At 55.0% G+C, this 27,994-nt stretch overlaps 2 protein-coding genes and 2 long non-coding RNA genes across 18 annotated transcripts; 1 reads left to right on the top strand and 3 right to left on the bottom strand.

Annotated features, from left to right (window-relative positions):
• Positions 1-19: 19 nt before the first annotated feature.
• DECR2 (2,4-dienoyl-CoA reductase 2) lies at positions 20-13,087 on the bottom strand. Of its 4 annotated transcripts, none has more exons than XM_015125158.3 (9): positions 12,230-13,087; positions 8,454-8,522; positions 6,943-6,994; positions 5,267-5,402; positions 2,523-2,647; positions 2,286-2,379; positions 1,913-2,104; positions 870-1,087; positions 20-524 (listed from the first exon to the last, which is right to left on the bottom strand). In XM_015125158.3, the coding sequence occupies exons 1-8, from the start codon at positions 12,307-12,309 to the stop codon at positions 870-872; spliced, it is 966 nt and encodes a 321-aa protein (XP_014980644.2). In that variant the 5' UTR covers positions 12,310-13,087; the 3' UTR covers positions 20-524.
• Positions 12,568-27,279, top strand: LOC114674324 (uncharacterized). Of its 2 annotated transcripts, XR_013411284.1 has the most exons (4): positions 23,522-23,664; positions 24,774-24,930; positions 26,273-26,448; positions 27,054-27,279. It is a non-coding gene; the product is annotated as an uncharacterized LOC114674324 (long non-coding RNA). The 2 variants fall into 2 exon arrangements; XR_003725361.2 differs by lacking the exons at positions 23,522-23,664; positions 24,774-24,930 and adding an exon at positions 12,568-13,286.
• NME4 (NME/NM23 nucleoside diphosphate kinase 4) lies at positions 13,447-17,576 on the bottom strand. 11 transcript variants are annotated; one of them, XM_077983451.1, is made up of 6 exons: positions 16,972-17,089; positions 15,971-16,156; positions 14,963-15,096; positions 14,602-14,703; positions 14,360-14,472; positions 13,447-13,876 (listed from the first exon to the last, which is right to left on the bottom strand). In XM_077983451.1, the coding sequence occupies exons 3-6, from the start codon at positions 14,975-14,977 to the stop codon at positions 13,753-13,755; spliced, it is 354 nt and encodes a 117-aa protein (XP_077839577.1). In that variant the 5' UTR covers positions 14,978-15,096; positions 15,971-16,156; positions 16,972-17,089; the 3' UTR covers positions 13,447-13,752.
• LOC144337793 (uncharacterized) lies at positions 24,966-27,992 on the bottom strand. The gene is made up of 2 exons (XR_013411300.1): positions 26,183-27,992; positions 24,966-25,478 (listed from the first exon to the last, which is right to left on the bottom strand). It is a non-coding gene; the product is annotated as an uncharacterized LOC144337793 (long non-coding RNA).
• Between the last annotated feature and the right edge of the window lie 2 nt (positions 27,993-27,994).

Below are 27,994 nucleotides of genomic sequence, written 5' to 3'. Positions count from 1 at the left end.
CAACCCACAAACGACAGGGTTACCAGCAATTCTCTTTAATGCTCTTTTCCTTCTAAAAGCTTTTGCAAAGTCCAGTTTATTTTTACAGTAAATAGATTATCTTTTAAGAAAATGCACCATCTAGCAAGATTGTAGCAAAGTGTGTTTATGCAAACAGGTGGTGCAGAGACAGAGGCCCGTCCCAGCTCATGGGCCACGCACGGACGGGAGCACCTCAGTGTTTTCAGCCAAGAGAACACAAGTCTCAGGATCCATGTGGCTCCCTCAGGCCCTGGACCCAGGCAGGCAGGACAGCCTTGACCACGGGGCAGGGGACATCTCAGTATCTTGTCTGCACCTGCACCACCTGCGTGGCACCTGGCCCTCAGACACCGGCATGGCAGCTCCACGGGCCAGGCCCACTGTCCAGTTGCTCCTGCCCTGGAGTTGGGACCATGGGGAGGGAGAGTGCAGAAATAGCTGAGTGTCCGGAGGAGGGGCTGGGCTGCGGGCATTGCTGGTTCAGACTGGTGCTCTCCACCTGGCTGTGAGGCAGAGGGAAGCAGTGACCGGAAGAATCCTGCAGAAGTTCCAGAACTTAGGAGCCGGCTGAGGACGGCTTCCCCCTAAAACACCTCGGCTGCCTCGGCCACCCAGCACCTGCCAGAAATGCCGGCAGAGGCCGAGGCCACTACAGAAGAGCAAGTGCCCTAGCGCCCGCCTCCTGCCCAGCCCCACGGGGCAGCACCCACGTGTGGTCAGGCTGGTGCAGGGCCGGCAGGATGGGGACCAAGGAGACGCCAGCCCCATGGGTCCCGCACAGACCTGCCCATGCAGTGACCAACATCCAAGGACACAGATGACCCCAAGAAGCGGGAGCGGCACCTCACCTAGAGCTTAGAAGAGAAGGATGCGAAATCCGCCAGCCCTTTGACATCGTTTGGGAACGTCAACCATGCCCCGCCATCGGCCACCAGCACAGCCCCCGTCACATAGGAAGCCAGAGGGCTGGCCAGGTAGAGCACGCTGTGGGCAATCTCGGTCTTGTTCCCCAGCCTCTGCAGCGGGCTCACAGTGACCTTGGTGCTCAGGCTGGCCTGGGGGCCACCTGGAGGGCAGCAGAAGGTTTAGGCCCCATGGGCCCCAAGACCCAGCACCCTCCCCTCTCCCCCAGCTCATTCCGAGAAGCATCTGGGAACAGCAAGGGCACAGTCAGTGTCCCCAAGGCCTAGCATGGAGCAGGATCAGGCCAGGCACCGAACATAGTTGCCACCATGGAATCAGCACAGGGCTTTTCTTTTTTTTTTCTTTTTTTTTTTTTTTGAGATGGAGTCTCGCTCTGCCGCCCAGGCTGGAGAACAGTGGCGCGATCTCCACTCACTGCAAGCTCCGCCTCCCAGGTTCATGCCATTCTCCTGCCTCAGCCTCCCGAGTAGCTGGGACTACAGGCGCCCGCCTTTGCGCCTGGCTAATTTTTGTATTTTTATTTTTATTTTTTATTTTTATTTTTTTTTATTTATTTTTTTTTTTTGAGACGGAGTCTCGCTCTGTCGCCCAGGCTGGAGTGCAGTGGCGCGATCTCGGCTCACTGCAAGCTCCACCTCCCGGGTTCACGCCATTCTCCTGCCTCAGCCTCCCGAGTAGCTGGGACTACAGGCGCCCACAACCGCGCCCGGCTAATTTTTTGTATTTTTAGTAGAGACGGGGTTTCACCGTGGTCTCGATCTCCTGACCTTGTGATCCGCCCGCCTCGGCCTCCCAAAGTGCTGGGATTACAGGCGTGAGCCACCGCGCCCGGCCAATTTTTGTATTTTTAGTAGAGACGGGGTTTCACCGTGTCAGCCAGGATAGTCTCGATCTCCTGACCTCGTGATCCACCCGTCTCGGCCTCCCAAAGTGCTGGGATTACAGGCGTGAGGGCTTTTCAACATACCCCCTGCCAAGGTTCTGGAAGCTTCCATGGGTACCCTGTGCCCCAGGGGAGGATCTGTGGGAGGCCTGGGCTCCCTGAGAGCCGTACCCAGTCGCCGGAGCCCCTCCGTGCCACTGATGGGGCCAGGGGCGAGGCTGTTGACGCGGATGTTCTGGGGACCCCACTCCACAGCCAAGTGCCGTGTCATCGCGTCTGCACGGGAGAAAGTTGGATATGAAGGGGCCGCTCTGCTCTCTGCAGGGGTCAGGGCCAAGGCCAGGCCTCCCTGCCTGAAGCTGGGCTCAGCTTCACGTGGAGACTGCTGGCTTCCTGGGATGGAAGCAGAGGGCCCAGTGGGAACCCAGGTGGGCAGACCTGGGCAGGGGGGTCATACCCACAGCAGCCTTGGCAGAGCCTGCATGCACCTGGAGCGCCTGCCCCCGGTTCCCCAGGGTGGCAGTGATGTTCACGATCACCCCTCCGTGGTCCTGCAACACACAAGGCCTGAGGCAGTGAGTGGGCGGCCATAAGGGGGAGGCGGTAGGGCGGTGGGCCGGCGGCCGTAAGGGGGAGGCCGCGGGGCGGTGGATGGCGGTCATAAGGCGGAGGCCCCCGCCGGGAGGATGCCCACCCGGAAGAACTTCTCATAGAGCACGCGAGACACATTGAAGGTGCCGCCGGTGTCGATGTCCATCACGGTCTTGAAGGCGTTGAAGGACAAGGCGCCGGCGGGGCACAGGAAGTTCCCAGCCGCACCTGCAGAGTGGGAGACCGCAGGAGCTGCTGGAGCCTGGGGAGAGGGATACCAGGTGGGCGTGGCCAGGTGGGTGAAGGGGAGGGTGCAGGAGGGAGCCCAGATGCCCTGTGGCATAGGGAGGAGACCCATGCCCTAGGATAAATTCCAAAATGACCGGAGCAAGATGGGTGTCCTGGCTGCACTACGTCCCCGAGAAGAGACATGCTGAAGCCCTGACCCCGTATTTGCGACTGTGGCCTTGTTTGGAAATGGGGTAGGTTGCAGAGATAATCGAATTACATTGAAGTCACAATGAATTAGGGTGAGCCCTAAATCCAATGACTAGCATCCGTATAACAAGGGAAGAGGACACACACACACACACACACACACGCCACGTTAAGACAGTGGCAGACAGCAGAGCGACAGTCTTCAAGCCCAGGAGGGCCAAGGACTGTGGCAGTACCAGAAGCCACGCAGAAGGCAGGAACAGGCTATCCCCGGGGCCTTCAGCGAGCACAGCTTTGCCAACACCTTCCCCTTGGACGTTCTGACCTCCAGAACTGGGAGATTATATTTCGGTTGTTTCAGCCACGCAGGTTGTAGTACTCTGTTAGCCCAGGAAACTAATACACAGGATGTTTTTCAAAAGGAATTTTTGCAGAGTGAACCCAGTGTTGGTTCATCAATTGTAACAAATGCAAGATGTTAACAGGGAAAACTGTGGGTGGGAATATGGAATTCCATGTACTATTAATTATTCTATAAACCTAAAACTGTGATAAAAAATAAAAGCTGGGGGCCGGGCGCGGCGGCTCATGCCTGTAATCCCAGCACTTTTGGAGGCCAAGGTGGGCGGATCACCTGAGGTCAGGAGTTCGAGACCAGCCTAACCAATGTGATGTAACCCCATCTCTACTAAAAATACAAAAATTAGCCAGGTAATGGTGGCGGGTGCATGTAATCCCAGCTACTCAGGAGGCTGAGATGGGAGAATCACTTGAACCGAGGAGGCGGAGGTTGCAGTAAACTGAGATTGCACCACGGTACTCCAGCCTGGGCAACAAGAGTGAAACTCCGTCTCAAAAAAAAAAGCTAGACCGGGCTAGCTTTTATTTTATTGGTAACTCTTGCCTGTAATCTCAGCATTTTGGGAGGTCAAGGAAAGAAGATTGCTTGAGCCCAGGAGTTTGAGACCAGTCTGGGCAACACACAGTAAGACCCTATCTCTACGAAAAACAAAAAATTCAAAAATTACCCAGGCGTGGTGGCACACGTCTGTAGTCCCAGCTGCTTAGGAGGCTGGGGCAGGAGGATGGCTTGAGCCCAGGAGGTGGAGGCTGAAGTGAGCCATGATCACACCAGCCTGGGTGACAGAGTAAGATGCTGTCTCAAAAAAAAAAAAAAAAAAAAAACGGCTATTACTTTTTTTTTAGGAGGGAATTTCAGGACACAAGGGCACCCGACTCTGCCATTTAGCCGTGATCATGGAGTCCACCTGGACTGCAGCTGTGCTGACCTGCTGCCTCCCAGAGAAGCGGAGTCAGGCCGGAGACAGAGGCCTGGAGACAGAGATCGGGAAACAGAGGCCCAGAGACAGAGGCCTGGAGACAGAGGGCTGGAGACAGAGGGCCAGAGACAGAGATCGGGAGACAGAGGCCGGGAGACAGAAACCGGGAGACAGAGGGCCGGAGACAGAGGGCCGGAGACAGAGATCGGGAGACAGAGGGCCGGAGACAGAGAGCCGGAGACAGAAACCGGGAGACAGAGGGCTGGAGACAGAGGGCCAGAGACAGAGATCGGGAGACAGAGGCCGGGAGACAGAAACCGGGAGACAGAGGGCCGGAGACAGAGGGCCGGAGACAGAGATCGGGAGACAGAGGGCTGGAGACAGAGAGCCGGAGACAGAAACCGGGAGACAGAGGGCCGGAGACAGAGGGCCGGAGACAGAGAGCCGGAGACAGAAACCGGGAGACAGAGGGCCGGAGACAGAGGGCCGGAGACAGAGAGCCGGAGACAGAAACCGGGAGACAGAGGCCGGGAGACAGAAACCGGGAGACAGAGGGCCGGAGACAGAGGGCCGGAGACAGAGGGCCGGAGACAGAGATCGGGAGACAGAGGGCCGGAGACAGAGATCGGGAGACAGAGGGCCGGAGACAGAGAGCCGGAGACAGAAACCGGGAGACAGAGGGCCGGAGACAGAGATCGGGAGACAGAGGGCCGGAGACAGAGATCGGGAGACAGAGGCCGGGAGACAGAGATCGGGAGACAGAGATCGGGAGACAGAGAGCCGGAGACAGAGATCGGGAGACAGAGGCCGGGAGACAGAGATCGGGAGACAGAGATCGGGAGACAGCGAGCCGGAGACAGAGATCGGGAGACAGAGGGCCGGAGACAGAGATCGGGAGACAGAGGGCCGGAGACAGAGAGCCGGAGACAGAAACCGGGAGACAGAGGGCCGGAGACAGAGGCCCGGAGCCTGAGTCTGGGCCTCAGGTACATGGATGGGTTACAGCCCACCCCAGGGCAGGCAGCTAGGTTCCCTGGCACAGTCCCCACCCCAGGACCAGAGTTCTAGGGCCTCCAATCGGTACCACCAACCTGTGAGAAGCCACCACCCTCACTCAGCACCGACTCACAGTTAATGAGAATGTCAATTCTGCCAAACTCCTTCAGAGCCTGGTCCACGGCAGCCATCACAGCTGGGGGTGCTCGCACGTCCATACAGAGAGGGAGGCAGCGCCGGCCAGTGGCCCCAGCCAGCTTCCTGGCGGCCTAGAAGCCCAGGTAAAGAGGCAGACAGCAGCCCTGCAGCCCCGGCCTGGAGAAAAGGCCTTTGGAGTCTGCAGAGGACAATGGGTCCGGGTTCCACTGGAACCCTGGGTTTGCTGCGGGGCCCCACTCTGGGGAAGCACAGCCTGCAAGTACCCACGACCCTGGTAGATGTTTGTGGGGACCTGCCTGCCACACTCTCCCCGCACCGCCACCCGTCCTAGAATCCTCTCTCTGCATCGCCCTCCAGGCCACTGTCACCCATGTCCTGCCCCTGCCGCAGACCAGTGGCACAGGTGAGACTCTCCTCACAGGTTGAGGGCTCCGGTAGGTGGGATGCACGGACCACCTAAATAACCCAGGTGAGCCCAGAGATCTTTATTGGGGCCACATTACCCCCAAACAGGAAGGTTCCTCCCAGGACCCAATAACTAGATTTTTTTTTTTTTTTTTTTTTTTTTTTTTTTTTTTTTGAGAGGGAGTCTCGCTCTGTCGCCCAGGCTGGAGTGCGGTGGCCGGATCTCAGCTCACTGCAAGCTCCGCCTCCTGGGTTTACGCCATTCTCCTGCCTCAGCCTCCCAAGTAGCTGGGACTACAGGCGCCCGCCACCTCGCCCGGCTAGTTATTTTTTGTATTTTTTAGTTGAGATGGGGTTTCACCTTGTTAGCCAGGATGGTCTCGATCTCCTGACGTCGTGATCCGCCCGTCTCGGCCTCCCAAAGTGCTGGGATTACAGGCTTGAGCCACCGCGCCCGGCCAATAACTAGATTTTTAAAAAGTCAAAGAAGGCCGGGCGCGGTGGCTCAAGTAATCCCAGCACTTTGGGAGGCCAAGATGGGTGGATCATGAGATCAGGAGACTGAGACTATCCTGGCTAACACGGTGAAACCCCGTCTCTACTAAAAAATACAAAAAACTAGCCGGGCGAGGTGGCGGGCGCCTGTAGTCCCAGCTACTCGGGAGGCTGAGGCAGGAGAATGGCGTGAACCCGGGAGGCGGAGCTTGCAGTGAGCTGAGATCCGGCCACCGCACTCCAGCCTGGGCGACAGAGCCAGACTCCATCTCAAAAAAAAAAAAAGTGGAAGATGTCTCTGGTTGGCCACTTACACTGAAGCTCCATATTTAGAAGTGCAAGTTTTGGTGCCGGCTGGGCACGGTGGCTCACGCCTGTGATCCCAGCACTTTGGGAAGCTGAGGTGGGCGGATCACCTGAGGTCAGGAGTTCGAGACCATGGTGGTCAACATGGTGAAACCCCATCTCTACCAAAAAAATACAAAATTTAGCCAGGTGTGGTGGCGGGCGTCTGTAGTCCCAGCTACTCCAGAGGCTGAGGCAGGAGAATGGCGTGAACCTGGGAGGCAGAGGCTGCAGTGAGCCGAGATCGCACCACCACACTCCAGCCTGGGCGACAGAGCGAGACTCCCGTCTCAAAAACAAAAAAAATGTTGGTGCCAACATCCCCTTAGCCTCTGGACCCTCCAGGCCCAGGCCCAGCACCCCCACAGCCACCCGCACAGGGGACCACGGGAGAGGTCCTCTCACCATCAGCACTCGTGGCAGGCTCCTGCTGGCGATCACCGTGTGGCAGCCGTGCCTGCAAAACCAGAAGCAGGTGTGAGGACAGTGCAGGCGAGCGGCACTCCCAGGGGGCATCTGCCCAGCTCCTGGGCAGGAGTCTCTCGGGCGGAAGTACCAGTCCAGGGCTGAAGGCCCAGCTGGCAGAGGGCACAGGGGCGTGAACAGGACTGAGCAACTCTGGAGGGACCTCAGGTGGTGCCCACCCTGGGGTTTCTGGCATGGGACATCCCACCGCACAGGCCTGCCAGCCCTGTCCCAAACACCAGGTACAGAGACTGCTGTGAGCCACAGAGGCCCAGCCCACACATCTGCCTGGGGCCTGCTGGGCCCACATCCTCCACCCTCTTCTCCCTGTGGGGCTGGTGTGGAAGGCCGTTCTGAAGCGGGGTGCTCCCTGCTCCCCTTCCTGACCACATGGATGCAAATCCACCACGTTGGCCTCTAGGGACCCCAGTTCCAGGAAGGCCGCTATGATTTCCAATGTCCAGCTTATCTACTGTTCTTGCAGAAGAGCACAAAGATAAGTCCTGCCTTTAGGTCAAAACAATTTTGATGTTATCTTCAACAAATTCCTACACACTCCCTCTGAAGCAAGACCCTTTCCCTGTGGTACAGAAGCCCTGGGCCTGGGGGTAACAGCTTGGAGACACCTGTCTCGCAGCCACCCGCCTGTCTCGCAGCCACCCGCCTGTCTCGCAGCCACCCGCCTGTCTCGCAGCCACCCGCCTGTCTCGCAGCCACCCGACTATGCTTCTGCCCATAAATTCCCCAATAAAATCACCTCACAGGGACAAACGGGATCTGTCTGCCTTGTTCTTTGATTTCTCCACTCTTCTGGTTTGGGAGTTGCTTCCCCACAACAGCCACAAAGGCAGCTACCCTCCTGCTAGGCAGACCCCACTGGAGCCACAATGTCCCATTCGGTCCTCAGCCACAAAGGCAGCTCCCCCTGCCAGGCAGGCCCCACTGGAGCTGCAGTGTCCCATTCGGTCCTCAGACGCCCCGAGCACAGAGCCACCAGTGGAAAGGCCAAATCTCTTCCTGTGGGGCTCACCTTTCTGGTCTGAAAAGCAGGAGCCTCAGGGGAACCGAAAAGGAGTCCCTCTCTCCCACCTCAGCCTAACTCTAGCCGCTGTCAGGTGGGATACGTTGCTGACCCCGGCCTGAAGCCACAGAATTGTGTCCCAAGAAAAAATGTGCCCTGCCGGGCGCCAGCACTGGGGCCTGACACAGTCCCAGCAGGCCCCAGACCAGAGCCACACAATCTCCATTGACCTGTAGGAGCTCCGAAGTCCTGACTCCCCCCAGGGCAATCCTCAACCCCTCCCCAGTCCCTCTGGCAGGCACCTGGATCCTGTCAGGTGGATGAGCAGGGGACTTCTACCTCCCACCAGCATCTTTCCAGGGGTCCAGCATCCAGCAGGGCCCAGGCAGGGAGAAGCGGGGAGCAGGGAGGGGACTCAAAGCAGTCTCACCGCATGAAAATCTCAGCAATCCGGAACCCAATCCCAGAGCCGCCACCTGTGATGAAGGCCACTTTGTCCCTGAGAGTAAAAAAGGAGGCTCCGTTAGAAGAGCCCTATTGGGCCAGGCCGGTGGCTCCCAGCACTTTGGAAGGCCAAGGTGGGTGGGCCACAAGGTCAGGAGTTCGAGACCCGCTTGGCCAATATGGTGAAACCCTGTCTCTACTAAAAATAGAAAAATTAGCTGGGCATGGTAGTGGGTGCCTGTAGTCCCAGCTACTTGGGAGGCTGAAGCAGGGGAATCGTTTGAACCCAGGAGGCGGAGGTTGCAGTGAGCAGAGATCACGCCACTGCACTCCAGCATGGGCAAAAGAGTGAGACTCCGTCTCAAAAAATATATATAAATAAAATTAAATTAAAATAAGTAAAAAATAAAAGAGCCCTGTTAAAATACACCCCCCATATTGCTACATGGCAATGATTTAAAATGAAAATTCGGCCAGGCACCATGGCTAATGCCTATAATCACAGAACTTTAGGAGGCCAAGGCGGGCGGATCACCTGAGGTCGGGAGTTTGAGACTAGCCTGACCAACATGGAGAAACCCCGTCTCTACTAAAAATACAAAAAATTAGCCAGGCGTGCTGGCGCATGCCTGTAATCCCAGCTACTCGGGAGGCTGAGGCAGGAGAATCGCTTGAACCTGGGAGGCAGAGGTTGTGGTGAGCCGAAATCATACCATTATACTCCAGCCTGGGCAACAAGAACGAAACACAGTCTCAAAATAAATAAATAAAATGAAAATCCATAAAATTATAGTATTTTATATATTTATTTTGAGAGAAATTCTTGCTACATCATCCAGGCTGGAGTGCAGTGGCACCATCACAGCTCACTGCTGCCTTGACCTCCCAGGCTAGAAGGATCCTCCTGCTTCAGGGACTACAGGTGTACGCCATCATGCCCAGCTGATTTTTCTTTTTTTTTTTTTTTTTTTGAGATGGAGTCTCGCTCTGCCGCCCAGGCTGGAGTGCAGTGGCCGGATCTCAGCTCACTGCAAGCTCCGCCTCCCGGGTTACCGCCATTCTCCTGCTCTCCCGCCTCTCCTGTAGCTGGGACTACAGGCGCCGCCACCTCGCCCGGCTAGTTTTTTGTATTTTTTAGTAGAGACGGGGTTTCACCGTGTTCGCCAGGATGGTCTCGATCTCCTGACCTCGTGATCCGCCCGTCTCGGCCTCCCAAAGTGCTGGGATTACAGGCTTGAGCCACCGCGCCCGGCCTGATTTTTCTTCTACTTTTTCTAGAGAGGGGTATTGTTTTGTTGCCCAGGCTGGTCTTGAACTTGTGCTGACACAAACTTGCAAAGTGCAGTGGGGGAAAGAGTATTTTGGTGCACAGGCTCATGCCTGTAAATCCCAGCACTTTGGGAAGCCGAGGCGGGTGGATCACCTGAGGTCAGGAGTTCAAGACCAGCCTGACCAACATGGTGAGACCCCACCTCTACTAAAAATACAAAAAATTAGCCGGGCTGAGGCAGCAGAATTGCTTGAACCCGGGAGGCGGAGGTTGCAGTGACTATTTCGACAGAAACTGACAGAAGTAGATACAAGATAGAAAAAATAACCCTGGTTTAAACAAGATAGAGGTTATAGTTTCCTCTCTCCTAAGCCCTGCATGGCATGAATGTCAAAGATGATTCCTGAGATTCAGTGAGCTAGGTCAGGATAATATGGCTTTTTTATTTATTAGAGATTTTCTTTTTCTTTTTCTTTTTTTTTCAGACGGAGTCTCACTCTGTCGCCCAGGCTGGAGTGTTGTGGCCGGATCTCAGCTCACTGCAAGCTCCGCCTCCCAGCTTTACACCATTCTCCTGCCTCAGCCTCCCGAGTAGCTGGGACTACAGGCGCCTGCCACCTCGCCTGGCTAGTTTTTTGTATTTTTTAGTAGAGAAGGGGTTTCACCGTGTTAGCCAGGATGGTCTCGATCTTCTGACCTCGTGATCCACCCGTCTCGGCCTCCCAAAGTGCTGGGATTACAGGCTTGAGCCACCGCACCCGGCCTTATTAGAGATTTTCTTGTACATATTAAATGTGTACTAATCGGTATGACTGGCACAAATTGTACCAGATGGATGGGCAGAGCTCTAAGTTGCCTTTCCTATTCTTAATGATTAAAGATTAATTTTGGGCCAGGCGCAGTGTCTCACTCCTGTAATCCCAGAACTTTGGGAGGTTGAGGCAGGTGGATCATCTGAAGTCAGGAGTTCCAGACCAGCCTGATCAATATGGTGAAACTTCATCTCTACTAGAAATACAATTAGCCCAGCGTGGTGGCGTGTGCCTATAGTCCCACTTGGGCACACTGAGACTGAAGCAGAATTGGGAGGCTGAGGCAGGAGAATTGCTTGAACCCAGAGTGAGACTCCGTTTCAAAACAATTTTTTTTTTTTTTTTTTTGAGGCGGAGTCTCGCTCTGTCGCCCAGGCTGGAGTGCAGTGGCGCGATCTCGGCTCACTGCAAGCTCCGCCTCCCGGGTTCACGCCATTCTCCTGCCTCAGCCTCCCGAGTAGCTGGGACTACAGGCGCCCACAACCGCGCCCGGCTAATTTTTTGTATTTTTAGTAGAGACGGGGTTTCACCGTGGTCTCGATCTCCTGACCTTGTGATCCGCCCGCCTCGGCCTCCCAAAGTGCTGGGATTACAGGCGTGAGCCACCGCGCCCGGCCACAATTTTTTTTTTTACTTTGCAGAACACTCAAAAACAATTGTCAATACCTTTCCTTGGAGAATATAACTTAAAACTTTTTTTCTTTTTTTTTTTTTGAGATGGAGTTTTACTCTTGTTGCCCAGGTGGAGTGCAATGGCGCGATCTTGGCTCACTGCAACCTCCACCTCCTGGGTTCAAGCGATTCTCCTGCCTCAGCCTCCCAAGTAGCTGGGATTACAGGTGTGCACCACCACACCCGGCTAATTTTTTGTATTTTTAGCAGAGGCTGGGTTTCACCATGTTGGCCAGGCTGTTCTCCAACTCCTGACCTCAGGTGATCTGCCCACCTCGGCCTCCCAAAGCGCTGGGATTACAGGCGTGAGCCACTGCTCCTGGCAAAAGATCACATTTGTAATAAAAACTTGAACATGTTGCAAATTGAAAAAAAGAAAAGGAAAGAAAAAAAAGGATCCGCCCATTGGCCGAGTGAGGGAGGACTTCGACCTTTACCCGGGCTGCCTTCCCATGTGAACACCAAGGCGTTTGCAGGAAAATGAAGAGCTGCTGGGCAAAACCCGGCATTCCTGGGCCTTCTGGGTCTTCGGAAAAATGATTTCAACCTAAAATTTTATGTTAAGAAAGAGGAAGCCAGGTTGGGCCAGGCACGGTGGCTCACGCCTGTAAATCCCAGCACTTTGGGAAGCCGAGGCGGGTGGATCACCTGAGGTCAGGAGTTCAAGACAAGCCTGACCAACATAGTGAGACCCCACCTCTACTAAAAATACAAAAAATTAGCCGGGCTGAGGCAGGAGAATCGCTTGAACCCAGGAGGCGGAGATTGCAGTGAGCCAAGATCGCGCCACTGCACTCCAGCCTGGGCGACAGAGCGAGACTCCGTCTCAAAAAAAAAGAAAAAAGAAAAAAAAAAGAAAGGAGCCAGGCGGGACAGGTTTCCTAACACACGAGCCCTCCGTGGGGACCCCGCCGGCCCTCTCGGCGCTACGGGGACCACGTGGGGGCGCCCGCGCCCAGGAACCGGACGCCGCACCGAGGCTGCGCCCGCTTCCCGGGCCCCGCTCACCGCAGCAGGTCCGGGCAGAAGAGGTGACGGTACGAGGGGAGACAGTCGTCCCCCTCCACGTCGGGCGGCGGCTGGGCCATGACGCTCGCGGCGAGGACTGCGGGGACAGCGGGCGGGAGCTGCCTTGGCCTCCGGGACCCCGCGCGAAGCGGCGAACGCTCCTGTAACCGGGAGCCCCGCCCCACTCCCCGGACGCCCCGCCCCTCCTCTGATTTCTCCCCGGAGGCCCCGCCCCCCGCGGGGGCTGCTGGGACTGGAAGTCAGCGCGCGAGGTGCAGGCGCAATGGGGTGGGGGCGGTTCCCGCGGCGGAAGTCCGGCGTTCTGCGGTCCCCTCCCCGAGTCTTTTTCACAGGTATTCGGCGTGAGCGTCGCGTTCGGAGCCTGCGGAACTTGTGGGATACCCCTGGCTCCTGGGTCCAGGCCGGGCTCGCAGCCTCTGGGCCCCCGTTCGCATCCCCGTAAACACCATGGGGAGCGCGGCCTGCCCCGCGTCGCTTCCCAAAATGACCCGTTTTGAGGCCAATAAAGAATGGTCCGGGGCCGGGCGCGGTGGCTCACGCCTGTAATCCCAGCACATTGGGAGGCCGAGGCGGGCGGATCACGAGGTCGGGAGTTCGAGACCATCCTGGACAACATGGTGAAACCCCGTCTCTACTATCAAAATACAAAAATTAGCCGGGCGTTGTGGCAGGTGCCTGTAATCTGGGCTACTCGGAAGGCTCAGGCAGGAGAATACCTTGAACCCGGGAGGCGGCCCCGGCGGGGCTATGCCACGAACCCAGGACGGGGCGCCCCGCCTGTACCACTGTTGGAAGAGGGGAGCCCGCCACGGTCACGGGGGAAAAACACGCTGGGCCGTTCCTGGACTGGACATACCCGCGGGCCAGCGGCTTCAGGGGCGGGATGGAGCCGCCACCGCCACAGTAAAGGCTGCCAGGCCCTTTTTGCGCCGGATGGTGTCAGCCCGCCGGCCCCTTTCTGCCCCTTCCCAGGGAAGGCAGCTCCTCCTTTGGCGGCATCAGACTCCTGCCCAGCTTGGGTTCCCCCGGATTGCAGGTTGGTGGTCTCTGGACCCCCGCCTGGCTCATACATCCAACAACGTTATAGAACTAGGTGTGCAAAACTTCATCTTTACTCTTCAACTCTTTACAACTTGCATAAAAGCGTCATTTCTACCTCAGAGTTGGTGGAAGTCATAATTAATGTACCACCCATGTGCTGGGCATGGTGAATTTTAATGCCTCCCCTTTGGAGGAAAGGTTAGGATAACTTTCGAAGACCCTCCCACCACAAAGGCTGTCCGGCACTTTGGTGCAAAACGGATTGGTCCAATCTTGTGCTGGCTTGGGGTACAGAAAGGCACTGAAGTTGGTGGCTGAAACTCCTCTGGGCTGGGCTGGGGCAGAGGTGAACAGGGAAGTAAGTGGTTTGGGATAGGCAGGGATGGACGTGGGCTTGGGTTCTTGCTGACAGAGGTAGTTGTTCCTGCGTGGAGGCTGGGGTGGTAAGGGCAGCTTGAGCCTCAGGCTGAGTGGATGCTGCTGTGCTGGCCCCCGTCTGCCCAGCTCACCAGCTCACTGCTCTGGAACCACAGCTGGATCTCCCGCTGGGCCCCCTCCACAGAGTCGCTGGCGTGGATGACGTTCCTGTGCCAGTGACAGGAGCAAGGTGAGGCTCAGGCTTCATGTGCACCCTGAGGAGTCCCAGGGACCATCTGTTGCTCCCCTGTTGCCCTCTGTCTAGGGGAGCAAGCCTGTGACTGCAGACAGGAAAGGAGTAACAGTGGAGCTGGGAAACCGGGTTCCAGCCTGGCCTCAGCCTTTTACAGCCTCGTGGACCCCCCCCAGACCCCAGCTTTTGGGAGCCTCATTTCCCGCCAAGTTGCCCCATGCCAACCCCTTGGGGTGTCAGGCAATGATGGCACGGTACATATAACACAAAGGGAACGCCTCATTGCCCTGTGTGCAGGAGGGTCTGGAAGAACACCGCTGTCACCAATGTGAGCTGTCATGTTCCACCTGGCTTCAGCCCAGCACAGCAAGACACCCAGGTCTCGTGGATCTGCCACCACCCCAAGTGCTGGCCCTCTTCGTCCCCAGCAGCAGCCCGGTGTGTCAGGACCCCCGTACCTGCTGATGTGCACGCTGAAGTCACCCCTTATGGTTCCTGGGGCAGCCTCAGCCGAATCAGTGTGTCCAATCATGGCCCTGGAGGCGCGGACGACATTGTACCCTTCCCAGACCTGCAGCGCGAGATAATGGTTGGGAAGAAGTGGGGAACACCAAGGCCCCTGCACTCAATCCAGGGCCCCTCCCTTTGCTGGGGGGAAGACACACCCCCAGGCCCTTCCACCACCCCTGCCCTGCCATACCATGGCCACCATGGGCCCAGAGCTCATGTAGCGGATGAGGGCAGGGTAGAAGGGCTTCCTCCGCAGGTCCTGGTAGTGCTCGGCAAGGACGCTCTCTGGTGCCTGGGTGGCATTGAGGGAAGGAGGAGGAGCCACAGAGAGTAAACCTGGGCACTAGCGCAGCAGCTGTGATGCCCTGACCTCAGGCACCTTGCAGATAACACCAGCATGGGCAGCACCCCCACTGCAGAACAGATCCCTCCTGCCCCTTCAACTGCCAAAGCCGGGCCCTACCCCGGCACTGGTTGGGATGTGAAAAGGCTGAGAAGGATCCCCCAACCCTGTCCCCATGGGGACACCCACAAGCCCAGAGCCCCACTACCTGCAGCATCTTCATCCCCACCAGTGTGAAGCCCCGCCTCTCAAAGCGCTGGATCACGTCCCCAACGAGCCGCCGTTGCACCCCATCTGGCTTCACCGCCACCAGGGTCCGTTCCCGGGTCCAGGAGGGCCCTCCTTTAAAAGGCAAGGGGTCGGGGCACTGACACCTCAGCCTTTCACATCCCCACGACCCGGGTTTCCCTGCCAGAGCCCAGGGGTCACCAGGCTTCAGGGTGTCTGCCACTATGCAGAGCACTCTGGAATGGACAAGGATGGTGCCCATAGCCAGAAATGCTCCCACGATAGTCCCTGTCAGGGACACCCAAGACAATGTGTCCCTAGGGCTTCTAGCCTCTCCCAGGGGCCATGGCTTCTCCCAGCAGAGGCAGAGGCTGCCTGAGATGTGCGATCGCCCAGAGGTTCAGGGAGATACTGCCTAAGCTCAAGGATCACCACCCCAAGGTCCATAGAGGCACAGCCCAGCTCAGGGACCACCCCGAGGTCCAGGGAGGCACAGCCCAGCTCAGGGACCACCCGAGGTCCAGGGAGGCACAGCCCAGCTCAGGGACCACCCCAAGGTCCAGGGAGGCACAGCCCAGCTCAGGGACCACCCCGAGGTCCAGGGAGGCACAGCCCAGCTCAGGGACCACCCCAAGGTCCAGGGAGGCACAGCCCAGCTCAGGGACCACCCCGAGGTCCACGGAGGCACAGCCCAGCTCAGGGACCACCCCGAGGTCCACGGAGGCACAGCCCAGCTCAGGGACCACCCCGAGGTCCACGGAGGCACAGCCCAGCTCAGGGACCACCCGGGGTCCCCAGAGGCACAGCCCAGCTCAGTGGCCGCAGGGAAGTCTGGAGATCTGGCAAAGCTCCAGCCTCACTTTTGACTCCAGCCCTTCTGGATGACGACAGACATGGTCTGAAGCCCAGACTTTCCACGTGAAGAGGAACCCAGAGCCCACCCTGTGTTTGAGGTGAAGGAGTGGCAGGAAACCAGGGAGAAACACACTTTCCCCACCGGTGAGCCCTGGAAACACGGACAAAGGGGGCCTGAAGATTGAAGAGGGAAGGTAACAGGGTTCCTGCCCGAGCCAGGAGACGGGGTCTGTGCTGCTGTGGAGTTTCAAGGCCTGCCGCTTCCAGACCCAGGGTCAGCACTGAGCTCCGCCCCAGCCGTCCTCCACTGGAGGGGACGCTGCCAGGGAGACAGAAGACGTCCTCACCCTCCCACAGTCCCAGGCTGCTCCAGAGCCAAGCTACCCTCCGCAGCGGGTCCCTGGTTTCCATACGAGCCCAGACCCTGTATGTCCCACAAAGAGGCTGGAAAGAGCCAAAGGGGCCCCGCCAGGCCAAGAGGAAAAGTTAACCCCAGCAGGCGGCTGAGGCCCATGGGAGGAAGACCCCCTGATTGGTTTGTTCCCCCAAAACCCAGTTCACAGGGCGCCCTGTGTAGCCTGGGGCTCTGCTGCGGCTGGTGCGGGCATTGGAGGCGGCGGCTCACTTTTCAGAGCCGATGGAGGGAGCCCTGGGACATGGATCGTCCTGTGAGGTGGCAGCTGGGGGGGCCGGGTGGCGGCGGGGCCGGGGACTTAGCGCCTGGCGTCCCAGTCAGATTCTGGCCTAACTTGGCCTTCAGCGAACGACCCAGCGGAGCGGCTCCCTACCCCCACCCCGGCCGGGAGCCCCCTCACCGCCCAGTGCTGCCGCCGGCCTCTGCCTTCCTTGGGCTCCTGGGCCCTCGGTCGCCCCGGATCCGCCCAGGCTGCCAACTCGCCGGGCGCCTGCAGCCTGGGGCCTGGGGAGGCGAGAAGGGGCCGCAGAGCCGGGCGGGCCCTGGAGGGGCGCGGGGGTGCAAGCCGGCGCCTTCCCCAACTCGGGCGGACCCCGCAGCCCGCGCCCCGAGGCCTCTGGGGGAGTCGGACCCCGATCCGCACGTGCGCGGACAAAGGCCGAGCGGCGCGCGCCCCCTCCGTCCCCCGCGTACCCGCCGGGAAGCGCGGCCCCACTCACCCGAGCTGGGGCGCACGAGCAGGCTCGGGTCCGGGGCCCGCGGGCCGCAGCGCAGCCCCCGCAGTGCGGAGCGCCAGAAGAGGCCGCCCATGACGCCCGGCCCGCGGGCCGCTGCGAGAGCGAGGAGCGGGCGCGGAGGGCGGTGCCAACCACAGACCCGCCCCCGCCCGCCCCGGAGCCCCCGCGCCGATGTTATCCGCAGCCCCCCGCCGCCCCAGACCCCCGTGGCCTGGCGCTCACGGGGCGCGTGGAAATGTTCAACGCCAATTTCTGTTAAAATTGAAGAAAAAACAGAAAATAATAATGAATCCCTCTCGAATTGCATTCGTCTTTATACGGACGCAACTGTTAACTATCATTTTAACGCTTTCCCGCGGAGGAAGGCCCACTCGGGAGGCTGAGGCGGGAGGATCGCTTGAGCCCAGGAGGTTGAGGCTGCAGTGAGCTGTGACTGCACCGCTGCACTCCAGCCTGGGCAATAGAGCAAGACTCTGTCTCAAGAATAAATAAATTCACGGACCAAAAGGAAGTCTGTCTAGAAGCCCTGGCCTGAGCTGCCTCCAATGGAGGGTGAAATTCCCACGGGAGCCCCAGGGCGGGAGGAGGCATGCGCTCCGGAGACGCTGGCCCTGCGGCCAGGACGAGTAGGCGGGACTACAGACCCGCGCCACCACAACCAGCTAATATTTTAATTTTTTGTAGAGATGGGGCTTCCCTGTTGCCCATGCTGGTCTCAAACTCCTGGGATTAAGAAATCCTCCTGCCTTGGCTTCCCAAGGTGCTGGGATTACAGATGTGAGCCTGGTCTGTGAATGTGAATGGGGAAAAATCCGACCTTTATTCTCAAATGGCCGCTGATGTGGCTGCATTCCTCTAATTCATTCAGTTGTGGATATGAAGAACAAGGCACGGTCATAGTTGCAGGGCCTGTGACTTTGTCACCAACAGAATTCACAGGTATGGTAATATTGGGTAGATACCACAGGGTGCTACTGTTTGAAATGGTTAGGTCTCCCACTCCTAGAACTTAATGAATCTTGAAAAAGCTTGTATTCTTTTTGCTGCTATATGAATGGAATTGTTTTCTTATTAAAATTGTCCGTTGCAAGTGTATAATGTACAATTGAGGCTGGTTGGTTTGTTTTTAGACGGAGTGTCGCTCTTGCTGCCCAGGCTGGAGTGCAGTAATGGCATGATCTCTGCTCACTGCAGCCTCTGCCTCCCAGGTTCAAGCAATTCTCCTGCCTCAGGCTCCTACAGGTGTTTGCCACCACACCTGGCTGGTGTTTTTTTGTATTTTTAGTAGAGACGGGTTTTTGTCATGTTGGCCAGGCTGGTCTCAAACTCGTGGCCTCAGGTGATCCACCCGCCTTGGCCTCCCAAAGTGCTGGGATTACAGGCGTGAGCCACCCCGCCCGGCCAACAATTGAGCTTTGTGCATTGGTCTTGTATCCTGCAAGCCTGCCGAATGCATTTATTAGTTCTACTAGTTTTTTTAATGAATTCCTTGGGAATTTCTTTGTATAAGATTGTGTCATATGGAGCGGGGCACAGTGGCTCGTGTCTGTAATCCCAGCACTTTGAGAAGCCAAGGCGAGCAGATCACAAGGTCAAGAGTTCAAGACCAGCCTGGCCAATGTGGTGAAACCCCGTCTGTACTAAAAATACAAAAATTAGCTGGGCACGGTGGTGCATGCCTGTAATCCCAGCTACTGGGGATGCTGAGGCAGGAGAATGGCTTGAACCCAGGAGGTGGAGGTTGCAGTGAGCCGAGATCGTGCCATTGTATTCCAGCCTGGGTGACAGAGCAAGACTCTGCCTCAAAAAAAGTCATGTCATATGGGAATAGAGATGGTTTCAGTTCTTTCTTTCCAATCTGAATGCTTTTATTTTCTTGTCTAGTTGCTCTGGCTAAAATTTGCAGTACTATGGTATAAAGAAGTGGCTTTGTTTCTTTTTAGAGGCTGGACTCTATGGCTCAGGCCTATTGTCCCAACAATTTGGGAAGCTGAGACTGGAGAATCACATGAGCCCAGGAGTTTGAGGCTAGCCAGGGCAATATAGCAAGACCCTGTCTCTTCAAAAAAATAATAAAAATAAATAAAAAATATATGAGTGAAGTGTATAATATGTCAATTGTATCCCAATAAATCTATTGCAAAAAGGAAAAAGCAGTTATTATTATATCGTACATTGTTTAATGTTTTGTTTTTGTTTTTTTAGCAAGAGTCTCGTTCTGTCACCTGTGCTGGAGGGCAGTGGTACAGTCATAGCTCACTGCAGCCTTCACCTCCCAGCCTCAAGCAATCCTGCCTCAGCCTCCCCAGTAACTAGGAAAACAGGCCTGAGCCACCGCACTTGGCCTAAAATATTTTGTTTGTTTGTTTGTTTGTTTATGAGACATAGTCTTACTCTGTCGCCTAGGCTGGAGTGCAATGCCATGATCTTGGCTCACTGCAACCCCCACCTCCTGTTTCAAGCAATTCTCCTGCCTCAGACTCCCAAGTAGCTGGGATTACAGGTGCTCGCCACCACACCAAGCTAATTTTTTGTATTTTTAGTGTAGACAGGGTTTCGCCATGTTGGCCAGTCTGGTCTTGAACTCCTGACCTCAGGCAATCCACCCACCGCAGCTTCCTAAAGTGCTGGGATTATAGGTGTGAGCCACTGTGCCCGGCCTGGCCTACAATATTTTCATAATGGTATTTCAGTATAGTTTTTTTATTTTTTCTTTTTTTTTTTTTTGAGACGGAGTCTCGCTCTGTTGCCCAGGCTGGAGTGCAGTGGCACGATCTTGGCTGACTGCAACCTCTGCCTCCTGGGCTCACGCCATTCCCCAGCCTCAGCCTCTGGAGTAGCTGGGACCACAGACGCCTGCCACCATGCCCGGATAATTTTTTGTATTTTTAGTGGAGACGGGGTTTCACCATGTTAGCCAGGATGGTCTCGATCTCCTGACCTCGTGATCCACCCACCTTGGCCTTCCAAAGTGCTGGTATTACAGGCGTGAGCCACTGTGCCTGGCATTTTTTTCTTTTTATTTCCGTGTATTTTATTTTGCACATTAAAAACATGCTGGCCGGGCTCAGTGGCTCACGCATGTAATCCCAGCACTTTGGGAGGCCGAGGCAGGCAGATCCCTTGAGGCCAGCACTTGGAGACCAGCTTAGCAAAATGGCGAAACCCTGTCTCTACAAAAAAAATTCAAAAATTAGGTGGGTGTAGTGGTGCGCGCCAGAACTCTTGTTAGAAACCATCAAGCTGTTGTTGATCCTCCCATCTTGGCCTCCCACAGTGCTGGGATTACAGGCGTGGCCACAGCGCCCGGCCCTGGCCTCCGTTGTTTCTAATGGGAAGTTATGCCATTCAGTTGTTCCCTGGACTATAATGTGTCATCTTTCTCTGTCTGCTTTCAATATTTTCTCTTTAAGTTCGTTTTCCAGCAGTTTGACTATGATGTAATTGGTTATGGTTTTCTTTGCATTGATTCTTGTTAAGGTTCACTAAGCTGCTTGAATCTGTAAATTAACGCCTTTCACCAAATTTTAGAATTTGGGGTATTTCTTCACATATCTTTTTCTGTCTCAGTTTCTTTCCTGTCCTCTTGGAGTTCCATGTGTACACACGCTAGACTTCTTTCTTTCTTTCTTTCTTTCTTTTCTTTCTTTCTTTTCTTTCTTTCTTTCTTTCTTTCTTTCTTTCTTTCTTTCTTTCTTTCTTTCTTTCTTTCTTTCTTTCTTTTTTTCTTTCCTTCCTTCCTTCCTTCCTTCCTTCCTTCCTTCCTTCCTTCCTTCCTTCTTTCCGTCTTTCTTTCTTTCTTTCGAGACGGAGTCTCACTCCGTTGTCCAGGTTGGAGTGCAGTGGCGCGATCTCGGCTCACTGCAAGCTCCGCCTCCCGGGTTCACACCATTCTCGTGCCTCAGCCTCCCGAGTAGTTGGGACTACAGGCATCTACCACTGCGCCTGGCTAATTTTTTTTGTATTTTAAGTAGAGACGGGGTTTCAGTGTGGTCTCAATTTCCTGACCTCATGATCCACCTCCCTGGGCCTCCCAAAGTGCTGGGATTACAGGTGTGAGCCATCGCATCCAGCTAGCCCTCTTTCACCTCTGCTCAGGTCACTGCAGGGAGGATCCAGGAAGAGTGGGTTCCTCCTACAAGGAGGGGCCCAGCACAGCCTCAGTCCCATCGGCCAGCCCAGGTACACTGCTGAGGGATGCAAGGGGAGCCCTCCAAGCAGAAAGCAACTCTTGGGCCTCCTGCCCCAGCAGTCACCTCTGTCCCTGTCACCTTTTGTTCCCACCCCTTGGAAGGGACAAGGACATCTGCTGTGGTTCCGTGCTCCAGTACTGCTGGACTCACCCCAGGCTCCCTGCAGGCTGAGCGCTGTACGGTCACTGCCCATGCCCTTCATCTTCCAACTCACTAGCACCCACACCCAGGACAGGCGTTCATTTGCTCAGACAAAATAGGGATAAATAAGAACCACTGCTGGGCGTGCTGGTACTGGCCTGTAATTGCAGCCACCTGGGAGACTGAGGCAGGAGGACCCTTTGATCCCAAGAGGCCAACGCTGCAGGGAGCCACTATCTTCCCACTGCACTCCAGCCTGAGTGACAGAGCAAGGCCCTGTCTCAATTAAAAAAAAAAAAAAAAAAGAAAAAAGAAAAACCCATCTACTGCCATCTACTGAATGTAAAATAACAACAAAACACTGTACTGAACATAAAACAAAAAAAAAAAAACTGAAACTTCATTCAAATTCTAAGAGTATGTACTTCCGGCCAGGTGTAGTCGCTCATGCCTGTAATCCCAGCACTTTGGGAGGCTGAGGTGGGCGCATCACCTGAGGTCAGGAGTTTGAGACCAGCCTGGCCAACATGGTGAAACCCCGTCTCTACTGAAAATACAAAAGTTAGCCAGGCGTGGTGGTGCACACCTGAAATCCCAGCTAATCGGGAGACTGAGGCAGGAGAATCACTTGAACCTGGGAGGCAGAGGTTGCAGTGAGCTAAGATCCTGCCATTACACTCCAGCCTGGGGGACAAGAGCGAGACTTTGTCTCAAAAAAAAAAAAAAAAAAAAAGTGTAGGGAAAAGAAAGAGAGATCAGATTGTTACTGTGTCTATGTAGAAAAGGAAGACATAAGAAACTCCATTTTGGGCTGGGCGCAGTGGCTCAAGCCTGTAATCCCAACACTTTGGGAGGCCGAGACAGGCGGATCACGAGGTCAGGAGATCGAGAACATCCTGGCTAACACAGTGAGACCCCCATCTCTACTAAAAATACAAAAAATTTAGCTGGGCTTGGTGATGGGCGCCTGTAGTCCCAGCTACTCGGGAGGCTGAGGCAGGAGAATGGTGTGAACCCAGGAGGTGGAGGTTGCAGTGAGGCAAGATCGCGTCACTGCACTCCAGCCTGGGCAACCGAGCGAGACTCCATCTCAAAAAAAAAAAAGAAAGAAACTCCATTTTGGTATGTACTAAGAAAAATTGTTTCTGCTTTGATATGCTGTTCACCTGTAACTTTAGCCCCAGCCCTGTGCTCACAGAAACATGTGCTGTGTGGAAACAAGGTTTAAGGGATGAGGGCTGTGTAGGATATGCCTTGTTAACAATATGTTTGCGGCTGGGCGCAGTGGCTCAAGCCTGTAATCCCAGCACTTTGGGAGGCCGAGACGGGCGGATCACAAGGTCAGGAGATCGAGACCATCCTCGCTAACACGGTGAAACCCCGTCTCTACTAAAAAATGCAAAAAAAACTAGCCGGGCGGGTTGGCGGGCGCCTGTAGTCCCAGCTACTCGGGAGGCTGAGGTAGGAGAATGGCATAAACCTGGGAGGCGGAGCTTGCAGTGAGCTGAGATCCGGCCACTGCACCCCAGCCTGGGCGACAGAGCAAGACTCTGTCTCAAAAAAAACAAACAAACAAAAAAAAAAAAAACCCAATATGTTTGCAGGCAGTGTGCCTGGCAAAAGTCCTCGCCATTCTCCATTCTCGATTAACCAGGGACACGATGCACTGCGGAAGGCCGCAGGGACCTCTGCCCAAGAAAGCCTGGGTATTGTCCAAGGTTTTCCCCCACTAAGACAGCCTGAGACATGGCCTCGTGGGAAAGTAAAGACCTTACCATCCCCCAGCTCGACACCAGTAAAGGGTCTGTGCTGAGAAGTAGTGAAAGAGACAGGCCTCTTTGCAGTTGAGATAAGAGGAAGGCTTCGGTCTCCTGCTCGTCCCTGAGAATGGAATGTCTCAGTATAAAGCTGACCATTCGTTCTATTCTGAGATAGGAGAAAATCACCCTGTGGCTGGTGGCGAGATATGCTGGCAGCAATACTGCTCTGTTACTCTTTGCTACACTGAGATGTTTGTGTAAAGTGAAACATAAATCTGGCCTATGTGCACATCCAGGCACAGTACCTTTCCTTGAACAGATTCCTTTGCTCACATGTTTCTCAGCTGACCTTCTTCCCACCTGTTGCTCTGCTACACTCCCCTCACCAAGATAGTAAAAATAATGATCAATAAATACTAAAGGAACTCAGAGACCAGCGCCAGTGCAGGTCCTCGCATGCCCCTGGGCCCACTGTGTTTTCTCTATACTTTGTCTCTGTGTCTTAGTTCTTTTCTCAGTCTCTCGTCCCACCTGACAAGAAATATCCACAGATATAGAGGGGCAGGGCCCCCTCAAAAATGGTATGTACTTCCTACTTTTTTGGTTGGAAAATGACTTTTTTCTTTTTTTTTTGAGATGGAGTCTTGCTGTGTCTCTGTCACCCGGGCTGGAGTGCAGTGGTGCGATCTCAGCTCACTGCGACCTCTGCCTCCCAGGTTCAAGCAGTTCTCCTGCCTCAGCCTCCCAAGTAGCTGGGACTACAGGGCATGCTAGTTTTTTGTATTTTTAGTAGAGACAGGTTTCACCATATTAGCCAGGCTGGTCTTGAACTCCTGACCTCGTGACCCGCCCACCTCTGCCTCCCAAAGTGTTGGGATTACAGGTGTGAGCCACCGTCCCCAGCCCTTGGATGATTTAATTAATTAATTAATTAATTAATTTTTGAGATGGGGTCTCAGTCACCTAGGCTGGAGTGCAGTGGTGCGATCTTGGCTCACTGCAGCCTTGACCTGCTGGGCTCAAGGGATCTTCCTGCCTCAGCCTCTGGAGTAGCTGGGACTATAGACACACATGCCACCATGCCTGGGTACAATTTGTTTGTTTGTTTGTAGAGACGGTTTCACTATGTTGCCTAGGCTGGGAAAATGACCTTTTTTTTAATGAAAGAATAATAATGTATGGTAGTTGAGCCTTAAAAAAAAACCCGGCCGGGCGCGGTGGCTCAAGCCTGTAATCCCAGCACTTTGGGAGGCCGAGACGGGCGGATCACGAGGTCAGGAGATCGAGACCATCCTGGCTAACATGGTGAAACCCCGTCTCTACTAAAAAATACAAAAAAAACTAGCCGGGCGAGGTGGCGGGCGCCTGTAGTCCCAGCTACTCGGGAGGCTGAGGCAGGAGAATGGCGTAAACCCGGGAGGCGGAGCTTGCAGTGAGCTGAGATCCGGCCACTGCACTCCAGCCTGGGAGACAGAGCGAAACTCCGCCTCAAAAAAAAAAACAAAAAAAAAAAACCCAAACTCTGGGAAAACTATTTCTGTCTGTGAAACTCTGATGAAACTCTGATGTCTGGGCACCTCTGGTGTGGTTCATGCTGACAGTTTGGGGCACTGGGTCAGAAAGACGGGGTTACTGTCTGCACCCCTCCTGCCTGGCCACAGAGTGAGAGAGACCCATCTCCTGCCCTCAGGAAACTCGCGGCAGAGTGGGGAGACAGGTCTGCCATGTCTACCAGGTGGCCATGAACAGACAGAGGGAAACTCCTGTCAACCTGCAGAGCATGGGAGAGTGTCTGCGCGAGAGAGCGGTCCTCATGCAGTCTCACACACGGGAAGCATTTGGAGGAGGTGCACAGGGTGGTTATTTGGAGAAAACTGGATTACAGCTTTCTTTTTGCTTTTATTTAACTTTTGATATTTTTATCCAAGGCAACTATAATAATGCTTATTGCTGCTGGGCGAAGAGCACACCCACTGTGGAAAGCAGCTCCCACACCCAGCAAGCCTCCCCTCTGGCCAGGCCACAGGCAGCTGGAGTTCACCCTCACCCAGGCTCACTAGAGGGGGACCTGGGGAGGGGGCTTGAGGGTCTTCCTGTTTATTTGGAAATACGATGCGTCCATGTTATCCAGCAGCTGAATTTTTCCACTTTACCGACATTCCTTCAGAAGACACATTTATAGACCTATCTAAAAGTTGCATAAAAATTCAGAGTAGGCTGGGCGTGGTGGCTCACGCCTGTAATCCCAGCATTTTGGGAGGCCGAGGTGGACGGATCATGAGGTCAGGAGATCGAGGCCATCCTGGCTAACACAGTGAAATCCCATCTCTACTGAAAACACAAAAAATTAGCTGGGAATGGTGGCGGGCGCCTGTAGTCCCAGCTACTCGGGAGGCTGAGGCAGGAGAAAGACGTGAACCTGGGAGGCAGAGCTTGCAGTGAGCCCAGATCGCACCACTGCACTCCAGCCTGGGCAACAGAGTGAGGCTCCATGTCCAAAAAAAAAAAAAAAAAATTCAGAGTGTATTATAGCATAATTTGTTTACCCACTGCCCTCATGGAGCTCCCAGGTTTTTGCAACTACAAACAGTTCTGCTGCAAACATCCTTGTGTGTCTGTCCCTAGGCCCTAGTGTTCTCCAGTACATTATTATTATTATTATTTTAATAATAAAAAATTATTTTTTAAATTAATATTATTATTTTAATAATAATAATTTAAAAAGATGGAGTCTTTCTCTGTTGCCCAGGCTGGAGTGCAGTGGCCTGATCCCTGCTCACTGCAACCTCCGCCTCCCGGGTTCAAGTGATTCTCCTGCCTCAGCCTCCTGAGTAGCTGGGATTACAGGCGCATGTCACCATGCCTGGCTAATTTTTGTATTTTTAGCAGAGACAAAAATAATTTGCTATGTTGGCCAGGCTGATCTTGAACTCCTGACCTCAGGTGACCCCCCCCACCTCAGCCTCCCAAAGTGCTGGGATTACAGGCATGAGCCACCGTGTCCGGCCTCTCCATTACATTTTAATGTTGCCACAATAATTTTCAAAAGGTTGAGGGGGTTCACATTCCTGCCAGCAAAGCGTGAGCGCCTGTTGTGGCGAGGGCTGCGTGGCTGCTTTTTGACAAAATGACTTGTTTTAATTTGTTTCCCTGACCACTGGTGTGACTGAGCTGTGTCTCCTGTTACAGAAGAGTCTCTCCAATGCCAGCGCTCTGTGACTTAGCAGATGTCTGTGGACTTCTGTCTGGGGATTCTTATCCACCTTCAAGTTCACCAACCCTCAGCTGGAGCACTGGAAATGGGGACTCTGCTGCTTCTCTCCCTCTCTGGTGGGGAACTTGGGGCACAGGAACCTCAAACTAAGGTGACTCACTCAGGGGAGGGCAGTGGGAGGAGCGGGGCTTGGCCCCAGCCTGGTGCAGGGACTGGGTCTGATGGAGCAGTCCTGGGTGCTGGTGCTGACCATGGCTGCTGGGTGCAGCCCGGCACAGCACACTCAAATCATGGCTCAGCAAAATCCACGATCTGACTTCTGTGCCTTTAAATTGAGAACCGCCTAGGAGCCCCCTCACCCCTCAGCAGGGCAGAGGACGGCCAGCTGGCATTCCCGGGAAACAAAGGGTTTCTTTAAGGCTCAGCCGGGGCTTCCTTCCTCCCCGGCCAACACCTCCACCTCCGCTGCTTTGGCCTTCAGGGGTCTGGGCTCGTGGAGTCAGCTTCCCTTCCCCCGCTCCGTAAACCCTCACCCCCCGCTGCGGCGTTCAAAAGGTACAAACGGGTATAGTCCCTGCGGCCACCCCCACCCCCACCCCTGCCTCTCCGGCCCCCAAGGTCAACCAGTGTAGCCGGTGCTGGATCATTCCAGACATTCTATGCCTTTGATACACACAAATGAAACGTGTTTTTCTCCCTTTTCTACACAAATGGTAGCGCTCTGAACACACTGTTCTGCCTGTTCCTTTCTTACAGCTACTGCTGCATCTGGTAGACCATTTCTAAGCAGCACAGCGCTTCCTGTCTTTCCTGTTTCGGCCACGCTCTGTCGCATCTGGACCCCGTATGAATGACTTGAATGCCCCACCGGCCAGTGACACGCATGTAGGCGGTGCCACGTTAAGTCACTGGACGTATGCAGTATCCCACTTCCGTGAACGTATCTGCAGGGAAAATCCAGAGGTGCAATTCCCGAGGGAAGGTCATTGCTGCTGTTACTTTAGTGGACAAGTCCGGAGTTCCCACTAGGCTCCCACATCCTCTGCCTGCTGCAAGCAGTGTCTGTGGGCCGCAGTCTCACCTGTCAGTACAGTTTTTATTTGCCAATGTGTTAGGTGAAAGGAAAAAAAAGTCACTTCAACGGGGTTTTCCTTTTATGTTTTACTTTTTTACCCTCACATCCTGGGAAGGACACTTTAGTGTTTTGTTTTTGTTTTTGTTTTGAGACGGAGTCTGGCTCTGTAGCCCAGGCTGGAGTGCAGTGGCGCGATCTCCACCTCGGCTCACTGCAAGCTCCGCCTCCCGGGTTCACGCCATTCTCCTGCCTCAGCCTCCTGAGTAGCTGGGACTACAGGCGCCCACCACCGCGCCCAGCTAACTTTTTGTATTTCTAGTAGAGACGGGGTTTCACCGTGGTCTCGATCTCCTGACCTCGTGATCCGCCCGCCTCGGCCTCCCAAAGTGCTGGGATTACAAGCGTGAGCCACCGCCCCCGGCCTGGAGAGGTTTTTAATTTGCATTTCTGCGCTGAGGGGGGAGGATCCCCGTATCTCTGGCAGCTGTCCTTCAGTATCTTCTCCGGGAGCCTTTGTATGGTTGATTTAGAGCTGTTTATTACTACACTGTTACTAGTCTTATTAAGGTGAGCTCTGTGATGTGAGTTGCAAGTTGTGTGCCCCACCTCACAGTTGGGGGCT

The sequence above is a fragment of the Macaca mulatta genome, chromosome 20 (assembly GCF_049350105.2).
Source record: "Macaca mulatta isolate MMU2019108-1 chromosome 20, T2T-MMU8v2.0, whole genome shotgun sequence".
NCBI lineage: Eukaryota > Metazoa > Chordata > Mammalia > Primates > Cercopithecidae > Macaca > Macaca mulatta.
This window is presented reverse-complemented; position numbering and strand designations above follow the sequence as displayed.

Excerpts from the sequence above, each read along its gene's own strand:
- DECR2 (XM_015125158.3), bottom strand. The coding sequence starts at position 12,309 with ATGGCCCAGCCGCCGCCCGACGTGGAGGGGGACGACTGTCTCCCCTCG. Across the intron at positions 6,995-8,453 it reads ATTGCTGAGATTTTCATGCG|GCACGGCTGCCACACGGTGA; the intron begins GTGAGACTGCTT and ends CTGGTTTTGCAG. Across the intron at positions 1,088-1,912 it reads TTCCAGAACCTTGGCAGGGG|GTGGCCCCCAGGCCAGCCTG; the intron begins GTATGTTGAAAA and ends GCTGCCCTCCAG.
- NME4 (XM_077983444.1), bottom strand. The coding sequence starts at position 15,244 with ATGGGCACCATCCTTGTCCATTCCAGAGTGCTCTGCATAGTGGCAGAC. Across the intron at positions 14,704-14,962 it reads TGGGGATGAAGATGCTGCAG|GCACCAGAGAGCGTCCTTGC; the intron begins GTAGTGGGGCTC and ends AATGCCACCCAG. Across the intron at positions 13,877-14,359 it reads TTCAGCGTGCACATCAGCAG|GAACGTCATCCACGCCAGCG; the intron begins GTACGGGGGTCC and ends TCACTGGCACAG.